The sequence below is a fragment of the Schistocerca serialis genome, chromosome 1 (genome assembly GCF_023864345.2).
Source record: "Schistocerca serialis cubense isolate TAMUIC-IGC-003099 chromosome 1, iqSchSeri2.2, whole genome shotgun sequence".
Lineage (NCBI taxonomy): Eukaryota > Metazoa > Arthropoda > Insecta > Orthoptera > Acrididae > Schistocerca > Schistocerca serialis.
This window is the reverse complement of record NC_064638.1, coordinates 395,419,839-395,430,209: the sequence shown is the minus strand read 5'-3', so window position 1 is coordinate 395,430,209 and position 10,371 is coordinate 395,419,839. Positions and strand designations below refer to the sequence as shown.

The window sequence follows — 10,371 nt, the reverse complement described above, 5'->3', positions numbered from 1 at the left end:
GCAGAAGAAAGGTGACTTGATGGCTAGGCAGTCAGGCAGCAGTCATTGGGATGCAGATCAGTTGTGTTAATGATAGTTGCATCAGAAGAGTGTCAGCGACCCAATGACCCGTTGGCAGAGATCTACACATGTTAGCCATTGATGCATAGCCAAGCCATACTGATGATCTGCTCGGCTGGTCCAGGGGTATATATATACAGAAAATGAGGGCTTGTTAATGTGAAGGACAAGTACTGCCACATACTTCAGTGCCATCAAAACTTCTTGAAGACTGATCATTGCCTGGAGAACTAGGGTCGCTATTGAGGAAGCTGTCACTATGGTAAAATGATACACTGGCTAGCTCCAATGTGCACCCTGAGTACAACTCTGGACTCCTGTCTGCGTCATACCATTACAATAGTAAATTACCATCACCAAATTAAATATCAAGGCTTAGCATTAAGCACAGCCACAGCTCCACAATATTTGATGTAAGACTGTCAGAGCTTTGACTTGTTTGACACTTCATATGACGAATGAAACGGCTTTTAGTGTTGTAGTCAGTATTTCTTTATGTATTTCCATGGTGCATTTTGGAGGTTTAACCTACATCGGGTGGGTTTATGTAGATTAATATGGCATGTATGTGTTCTTTTATAAATTTCAGGTAACCTATAGTACTCTCTCTTGTAGTCTTATTGCAGACACAAAGTTTGATGGTGTATATGATGTAGCATGAGAGGAAAACGAGCCTATGACCATTAGAAATAGTGCCACAGGTTACCCAAAAGTCATAAAAAACACACACACACACACACACACACACACACACACACACACACACACACACACATTGTATTAACCCACTTGTTAATAGAGGTTTAGACCTCTGAAATGCATCGTCGAAATTAATAAATGGTGACTGGTAACAGTAAACTTGTTTCATTCTATATCAATAATAGCCACAGTAAAGCCTAAGCAAACATGTTTGCATTTAAAGTTCAGATGACAACTATTTCACTCTATGATATGGACTTAAGTGTCTGCCTGAACAAACCCTCAAGTAACCCTCTCCATCTGCCATAATCTCCTCTCCTTGGAGAAAACAGCCAGATGTAAAGAAACAGATCTCACAACTAAAGTGGCTCCCATACTACAGTTGAACATGAATTGCTTCAGGATACATAAAGGAACTGAAACTTTTAACACAGTGGAGACTCTTTTATGATGCCCCTGCATTCAGGGATTATTTTTGAAGGGGAAATACATGTATTTGTAGGTAATGACACACTTTTTGCTTCTTTCATACACCACTATCTTACAAGCAATCACTGCAGCATTTTGTGTGTCATTTGCGTATACCACTGTTCATATGGCACAACTGTTGGTAAAACATTCAAGTGAATAATGAAAAGGAAAGGTCTGAGAACAGATCACTGAAGCAGAACTTTTACAACTGGAAGACATTCTGACTTCGGATTAGTTATCTTCAGTAAATGTTTTCAGTTGCCCATGTACGACTGCACTAGGTGTATAGAGAATTCTCTCTCACTCCATAGTACTGGATTCTTTTGGTAAGAATATTTTAGGAGACCATATTAAATATATTTCTTGATCTGACACAGTTGCACAGATCATATCTTTATTTTCAAAAGAGTTCTATACCTTTATTACCAAGCTGTCAACTGCTTTGGCTGTAAAAAGGCTGGATCTGAATTCCTATTGAGATGAGGTAAGAACAGGGTGTCTATAATGTCCCAGCATCATTTAAAAAAAATCACAACTTTGAAACTATTAGAGCATTGTGGTTTGTTGTAAAATGTTTAGCAACTCTCAATTTTTTTTCTGTTGTGGTAGAATTTTAAAGTAAATTCTGCTAGGCATTCGTACAACATCAAGGTGTTATTAGAGTTCTGGCAGCTTCAACAGTTCTGACTGCATCATTGATTCACGCAAGAAGGTTAGCAGTCAACCACCACCATATTAAACCTACTAGATCTTTGAAGATGGCGCCGAATGAAATTCGCGAGTGTGTTAGTTCCAGTAATAAATGTAAATTTAATGAAGAAAAGTGTGCATTTTGCAGAAATGTTGGTTGGTATTGTGACCAGTTATGTATTACGTGTTATATTGTGTTAAAAGTATCTGAAAAAAACTGTGATGCATCTATAAACTGTGAAAAAGAAACCATGTTGACGATCGGTAAACAGAACAGCATGAGTTTCGCAAATAAAAGCAAACAATCCGAAGTTTGTGTGAAGTGTAAGAAGTTCGACGTATTTAGTGATGGGAAGTGCATCTCTTGTTATTTAATTATGAAGGTGGTAGTAAAAAATGAGAAACTCAGTGTTTGCTTAGCATCAACTTCATCATACAGCCACGAAATTGCGCTTCAAGAAATAACAAACAGCAAACTATGCTCATGCAGAAAGAAAGTCGTTACAGGTATTATGTGCTTTAAGTGTAAAATTGTTTATCATTATAACTGTGCAAAGGTGGACTCAAAACAAGTGATATGGAAATGTGATAATTGCGTAAAAGTGGGCACTATAGACAGCAAGGAAGAAATAATTTCCGTGTTGTTAGAAGAACTGCAAAGACTGAAAGCTGAAAATGTCACATTGTCTGCCAGAAGTCAACAGAACAAAAGTGAATCCCAAGACGAGAGCACAAATTGTCACCAGCCCAAGAAGATACCAAAACATCTCGTTTCTCAGCAGTTATATCATCTGAATACAAGCAACCGTTTTAGTGCCTTAAGTGATAAAATTGATGAAACAGAGAAATCTACTCAGGTGGTAGGACGAGACAATGTTCCTAAAAATTCGACAAAAAGACCAATTGAGAGTCAGCCAACGAATAAGATTTTATTACTATCGGACAGTCATGGGCGAAACTGTGCATCATTGCTAAATGAATTTTTGAAACCCAAGTACTACACATCATCTGTTGTTAAACCAAATGCATGCCTCAGTGGTGTAGTTGAAGGGGCATCAGATCTTACTAGTGATTTCAATTTGGACGATGCAGTTATTATCCTTGCAGGAATAAATGACATTCGTAAGAAAAACAACTTTATTCCAGACTTAGAAAAGTTGACTGCAGCACTTGATCATACAAAGCTATTGTTATGTACCGTTCCCTACTGTTATGACAAGCCAGAAGTCAACGAAACAGTGTACAGATTTAATGAATATATAATGAATTTGTCATCTAATTTTGTTAATGTGAAAGTAATTGATGTCAATTTATTCTTGCAAAGGCCTGATTACACTAATCATGGACTACACCTGAACAAAACAGGAAAGCTCAGACTGTGCAGGAACATTGCTTCATCAGTATCAAACCCATGGAAACGGTGTGATGTAGTAAAAACACTTACAACCAGCTCTGCAAGAAAGGTCAGATTTTGTACCGGTACTGTAGAAACCAATTCATGCCAAGATAGACAGGGAACCAATGTGAATACAAGAAACAGATGTATAGCTGTGTCTCACCCTGTCACTGCCAATGACATATTAATACCATATGATGAAGTTCCACCCAAAGAACCTCAAGGACTGGAAAATAATTCCGATGCAGTATCTCCAAGGATAAAAGGTAATCCCCGATTTTCTACGAGAGAAAGAAGAATTCCAAAAAGAAACAGTGATTTTTTATGGCCAGCACCCACCCGACCTCGCCAACGACATCTAGTGAACAAATCTCCAGCTGCGACATAGGTCTTAATGTATCCAACACAGTTTTGAGTGCAACGGGGACTAACGGTGTTAATGGACAAGCAGACCAGCAGAAGGACAGTAGAGGTAGCTATAAGAATCTTATTATTCTTCATCAAAATATCAGAAGTCTCAAAAGTAAATTAGAGTTTTTATCTGTAAATTTAGGGGACATGGACACTGTTGACCGTCCTCATGTTTTATGCCTTACTGAGCATCATGTAACAGTTGGAATTGATGGGCTGCAGCTTGATGGGTATGATCTAGCTACTCATTACTGCAGAACAAGTAAGGAGAAAGGTGGTGCTGTAATTTATATAGACAGTAAAATCATTTATAAATCTTTAGATCTAAGTAAGTATTGTGTAGATCAACATTTTGAAGTTTGCGGGACTGAAATTTCTGCAAAGGACATGTTACTTACTGTGCTTGCAATTTACAGAGCTCCAGCAGGGAAGTTTTGCATCTTTATGAATAAGTTAGAATCTCTTTTGACCAAATTGTTCTCTAAAACTAGAAATTTAATAATTGTAGGTGACTTTAATGTCAACTTCTTAACTGATAACAACCTCAAAACTGACCTGGACCACTTAATGAATTCTTACAACTTGGCTGCGATGGTTACCTGGCCCACTAGAGTTACAGAAAATTTCAAGAGCCTTCTAGATAATATTTTCATTGACAAGAATAGAGTCAACAGTGCTAGTGTGAGCAAAGTAATTTATGGCCTGTCTGACCATGATGGACAACTTCTGAAAGTAAATAACATCAGTTTGTGCAATAAAATCTCCCACACCTATAGGTCCTATAGATGTATAAACACTGAAACTGTGTCTGCCTTTCACGACTATTTGTCACAGATAGATTGGGAGCCAGTGTACAGCACATCAGATGTTAATGATAAATTTAACCTTTTTTTAAATGAATTTATATCTGTATTTGAAATGGCTTTCCCAAAAAAAAAACTGTCAGAAAGAACAATGAGGTTTCTTCCAGTAAACCATGGATTACTGGAGGTATAAAAATTTCTTGCAGGACTAAGAGGGAGTTACATGCCTCACTAAGAGTATCAAATGATCCCCTTGAAAGGTCTCATTTTAAGTTATATTGTAAAATTTTAAAAAGGGTGATAAACAAATCCAAGAGCCTGTATATTAAGTCTGAAATTGATAAATCTGAGAACAAAATAAAAGCAGTTTGGAATGTTATAAAGAGAGAGTGTGGCAAGAGTAACAAGAATGTTAATACCACAGAGATAAGCTATAAGGATGAGGTTATTCATAATCCTGTAACAGTTTCCAACATATTCAACAATCACTTCATAACTGCAGCAGAACAAGTAGGTTGTAACGGTTCCTTAAATGCTGCTACGCATTTATTACACAGAGCTAACCCTAACACGTATGACCCAATTTGTATTGCCCCAGTTACTATTACTGAAGTTAAAAATACCATCAAGGCCTTAAAAAATAAAAATTCCACTGGTATTGACAACATTTCACCAAAAATACTGAAGCATTGTAGTGACCACATATGTCAAGTCCTGTGTCACATTTTTAATGAGTCTATCCAGCAAGGTGTTGTCCCAGAGAGATTAAAGCTTGCCGTTGTGAAACCACTTTTCAAGAAGGGTGACAAAACTAATTTATCTAACTACCGTCCAATATCACTACTAAGTAGTTTCTCAAAAGTATTAGAGAAACTAATGTATACAAGAATTGTAGAACATCTTAACAGCCACAACATACTCAACAGAAACCAGTTTGGTTTCCAAAAAGGTAGATCAACTGAGCAGGCTATTTTTTCTCTCACAAATGAAATTTTAGAGTCAATAAATAATAAAATGTCACCTATTGGAATTTTTTGTGACTTGTCTAAGGCCTTTGACTGTGTGGACCACAACATTCTCTTACATAAGGCTAATTTTTATGGCTTGCGAGGTAGCATTGGTAGATGGATAGAATCATATCTGCAAAACAGAAAACAGAAGGTGATAATTAATGGTGCCAATGATAGTCCCATTTCTTCTGATTGGGGCACATTAAAGTGTGGTGTGCCTCAGGGGTCCATCCTAGGACCTTTGCTTTTCCTTATCTTCATCAATGATCTCCCACTTTGCACAGACACCGAGTGTAAATTTACTCTTTTTGCCGATGACACCACTATTCTGCTTGAAAGTCGAACTAACAGTGACCTAGAAAATAAATGTAATGCTGTACTCGTTGACATCCTACACTGGTTTAAGTGCAACGGACTAACTCTAAACATTCAGAAAACTCAGTATATGCAATTTCACACATCTCAACAAGAAAATGAAGTATGCCACTTAAACTGTGGTAACCAAAATATACTACACTGTGAATCATCTAAGTTCTTGGGCATTCTAATTGATGGCAAGCTGAACTGGTCTGAGCATATCTTAGACCTACATAGAAGGCTCAGTGTGGCAACTTATGCTCTGCGTGTAATCACCCCCATTGGTGATGAGGACGCTACTAAAGCTGCCTACTTTGGTTATTTTCATTCTATCATGTCGTATGGCATAATATTTTGGGGCAACAAGCCTTTAGCCAAAAAAATATTTACTGCACAGAAGAGAGCTGTTAGAATCATGAGTGGTGTTCATCCAAGATATTCTTGCAGAAGTCTGTTTCATAAGTTACAAATATTAACACTTACCTCTCAATTCATATTTTCTTTGATGATTTTTGTTTCTAACAACCTATCTCTTTTTAAAACTAATAGTGAATGTCATGATCATAATACTAGGTCTAAAAATGATCTACACAGGGATCTGAAACATTTAAGTCTTGTTCAGAAAGGTGTTCATTATTCAGCCACAAAAATTTTCAACTCCCTTCCATCAGGTATTAAAGATCACATTAATGTCTTACCTACTTTTAAATGTAAATTGAGAGAATACCTAATGGTAAATTCCTTCTATTCTCTTGATGAGTATCTACAGATAAAGCAATGATTTTTTATACTGATAAAAATTTGTTTGCTATAGATCACATTAACTGTTTAATTTGGAAAATGTACTATATTTCCTTTTTAGGTATTGTTTTATATTACTTGAGCTATACCTTTGATTTGATTTTAACCTACAAACTTATTCATAATCTTATGGTACATTTTTGTCATTTTATATATGTGTATTATATCTGTTGTATGTAATCATGACTCATTCCACATCCTTGTGATTTATCACAATACGGATTAACTGAATACGAAATAAAAAAAAAAAAAATAAAAAAAAAAAAAGTGACATTGACTTGTGTTGTATACACATGATCCTTGATGTAACCCCACAAAAAAGTTTTATGAAAATTTTGACAAATAAGCTCCCCAATTCTTCTTATGTGAAGATTCCAAAACACTGTGTGCTATGAGGCTTAGTAACTTCCTGCTCCAGAAGTGAAATCCTTACCCGACTTCTGACTCAAGGTGTTGAGAATGCTATATGTCATGAATGTTGGCATTACTACAGGGTCATTCTCTGCTACCAATCTCTCAATATGCTCTCCTGCTGTTGCACAAACTGATCAGTGAGAAATGGTTGAAGAATTACACTCATTCCTCAGTCAAGAAACACCAGACTGAAATAGCAAAACACCATCCAGATGGGTGCTGTGAAAGCCAGCTGAAATGTTTGAAAAGTGAACATTGCTAGTATGTCATATTCACCAAACTGCTAAGGTATCCACTCCAATCTTCAGGTCAACTATGAATCTAGGTGACACCTTATGCATGACACGTACTATGTGTTATGGGTACAGAAGTCAGGCAAGTTTAATTAAGACATTTTCTGTACCCATGTCATCTATAAATGAGCAATTGTGCATATGGTTAATTATGTTGTAGTTCTGATGATAATTAAATGGGACCAAAGTGTTGGAGAAATATGTTATTTGCTTATGGATGATATCCTTTATATTTTCAAATATTTGTTTTCTATTTTTATTATTTGTTAGCATACTCCTTGGGCAGTGTACAGCAGATGGAGTTTGACAGCAGACACCCATATGCTGCAGCAGGTGCTGTATGGAGCTACCGACACTGTGTAGAATGCCAAGAACTTCAGAGTACTTTGTTCCATGGCTGTGAAAAAAGGAGATAGTAAAAAATTGTAATATGAATTCTTGTAAAACTTTTTAGTTGAGTACAAGCTTAGCAATTGCTCAAACCACATACCTGTACTTACATTGTAATAAAAATTCATTATTGTTTAAAAATGATGGAAGTTAAATGTAGTAAATAACAACAGAAAAGTAAGAAACCAAAACAACAAGATCAACATGAAACTGGGAATTAAAAATGTTGGAAAATGAAACTGTAGTAACTGGAGAAACCGGATAACAGATGAGATCTAGATCTGAAAATATTGCATGGTTGGTGGTTTTTCAAAATTCAGAAAGGAGAAGAGACATTTTAAAAGAAAATGCACATATTTTAATAGTGAATTCTTGTGAATTTCATGCCTTTCATGTGAGATAGTGGTGAAGAAGACTGAATCTGCAAGAAGTTAAAAAATTCAAACTAATTCATTACATGTGGAAGTGCTATAGTACAGTAATCAAGGCTTGAGAAACTAAAGAACTGCAGACTTTAGTGATATTTTTGGGTTTTATTATAAAACTGAAGATTGGACTAAAGGTTTCCTTTCTAAAGTGAGTTGAAGGATTATTTACAAGTGATATTGAAGTACCGTGATTCAGTGAAGTGTGAGATATGTGTATATAATGTTTACAGTTATCGGAAGTCAGCCTCACAGCTTATTAACGGATCAAGAAATTGTCTAATGCTTCATGATTTGAATCTTAAACATTAATTAATATTGAATTCACAGGGCACTCCCAGATAGCTGGTCATTTTAAAGCACCGCTTCCAACTAGATGAACAGTGGGCTGGTACCCATCTCTCACCTCAATTACATGATTCTCAAACATTTAGAAAACTTTCTCTTACTTTCACATTAACAACATTACACACAGACAGTTGGGGGTACATGTATGGGAGGGGGGCACAGGAAAGTCATCTGGCCATCCCTTAAGTTAACAATGCCACATATGTTAATGACCATACCAATCGGGTCCCGATGCAGGAAAAAAAAAGAGCGAGTAACAATGTTGCCATCACACAATATATTAAATATATTAGCAACAGTAATCAACAAGACAGTCAACAGACAGAACAAAAAGTAATAAACATTGCTCCACAATATTTAGTGGTTAATATTAAATACAAAGAACACTGTGGAAACTGAATGTAATTTTGAATGGTATTAAGTGAGGAAAAATCAAAAGCTGAAAGTCAGAGTTACACAGGATGTTTCATAGTCTGCATGCAAGTCTAGGGGTGATAGATCATGTCATGGGGAACAACTTTCGTTAGACAAAATTTTCGCTGACACTCCAGCAACACAAGGCGTCATTTTATACTCATTATTCCACTGATAGGCAGCAGGACTTAGGCACTCTGCAAAGAGAGTGAGTGTGTGTGTGTGTGTGTGTGTGCGTGCATGCACCTTGCATGTTACTTATAACCCAGTCATCTACTCCATGTGAAATTGGGTATGCCCAGCAAAATTAAAGTTACTGCTTTGCTTCTAAAATATGTTTGTCTACTTAGAGACACTCATTTTTAAGGTTTTATTTTTGAAAAGCAACCTTACAAATTTGCTGTGGTAGGTATATTCAGCACACCTGGCTAGTGGACCCTGCTAGTTTGGTGAAATCTAGTCATCCCAAGGTTGGTGAATACTAAAGTATGCCTAGCAGTCAGGGAGCATCAACAAATATTTTGTCTCCAACGAAAGTTGTGCCCTGTGTTGGGATCTTTCATCCCTAGACATTTTGTGCAAAGACTTTGAAATACCCTGTACACGTAGACACTTCTTGTACTATCTGAGTGATAGGCGAATAGCTTATTGTCCAGGGATCACCTTGAGGCTGTAACAATAGAGAACACAGTGACCATAGTACACCTGCTTGCTGGAAATATGTGCTCAGCCATTCCCCACATTGTGACCAGCCAATGCAGTGGGAATCCGGCAATGATTGTGTGCCCACATCCTCTATAAATGAGCAGTGGGCTTGGCATATGAAAACTTTAATTGGGGATCACTTCATTGAAACCTGATTATTTCTGTTGGGTGAGATATCATTTTATTGTGCAGCGGGTTATTAATTTCAATGTATAGAGTGACCTGTTGAGATGAATGTCAGTTTACACACTGAACTTGCTTAGCAAATTTCATTGATTTATGAGCAACTTAGATAAAAGAAACATGCACCTTTTGCTACAAGTATGTTCCAAATTATTGTAAATACCACTTATGTGATTCTTTATTATCATTATGGGTGAGGAGATTGATGGCCATGATTCTCATGGAAGGAAAGGAAGCATTCAAAAAAATTCTGTTGGTGGCTTCTCACCAGGCAGCAGTAATGGATGGAGGATATTATCAGGCAGGCAAAAGATTTTCTCAAATAGACTAGAGGATTTTCCCCTCAAAATGATGGGAAACTTTCTAACATCAACAGTAAAGTGCTTGGTTTAGGTTCCCAGTTAAGTGGGAGAAGACAAACTAGAAAAGAGAATGGAATTACGAATAAAAACATATTCAAGATTTAGGTGATAATTTAGACTTGGCGAAATAAGAGTTAGA

General features: G+C 36.6%; 1 protein-coding gene across 2 annotated transcripts; it reads left to right on the top strand.

The window, feature by feature from the left end:
* The first annotated feature begins 2,329 nt into the window (after positions 1 to 2,329).
* Positions 2,330 to 3,983, top strand: LOC126457569 (uncharacterized). Of its 2 annotated transcripts, none has more exons than XM_050093999.1 (2): positions 2,330 to 3,788; positions 3,870 to 3,983. In XM_050093999.1, exon 1 carries the CDS (start codon positions 2,433 to 2,435, stop codon positions 3,702 to 3,704), a length of 1,272 nt encoding a protein of 423 aa, XP_049949956.1. In that variant the 5' UTR covers positions 2,330 to 2,432; the 3' UTR covers positions 3,705 to 3,788; positions 3,870 to 3,983. The 2 variants fall into 2 exon arrangements, with proteins under 2 accessions (XP_049949956.1, XP_049949948.1); XM_050093991.1 differs by having other exon boundaries at positions 3,849 to 3,983.
* The last annotated feature ends 6,388 nt before the right edge of the window (positions 3,984 to 10,371 follow it).

What these genes read in the sequence shown, in the direction of transcription:
- LOC126457569 (XM_050093999.1), top strand. Translation starts at nt 2,433, where the DNA reads ATGTGCTTTAAGTGTAAAATTGTTTATCATTATAACTGTGCAAAGGTG.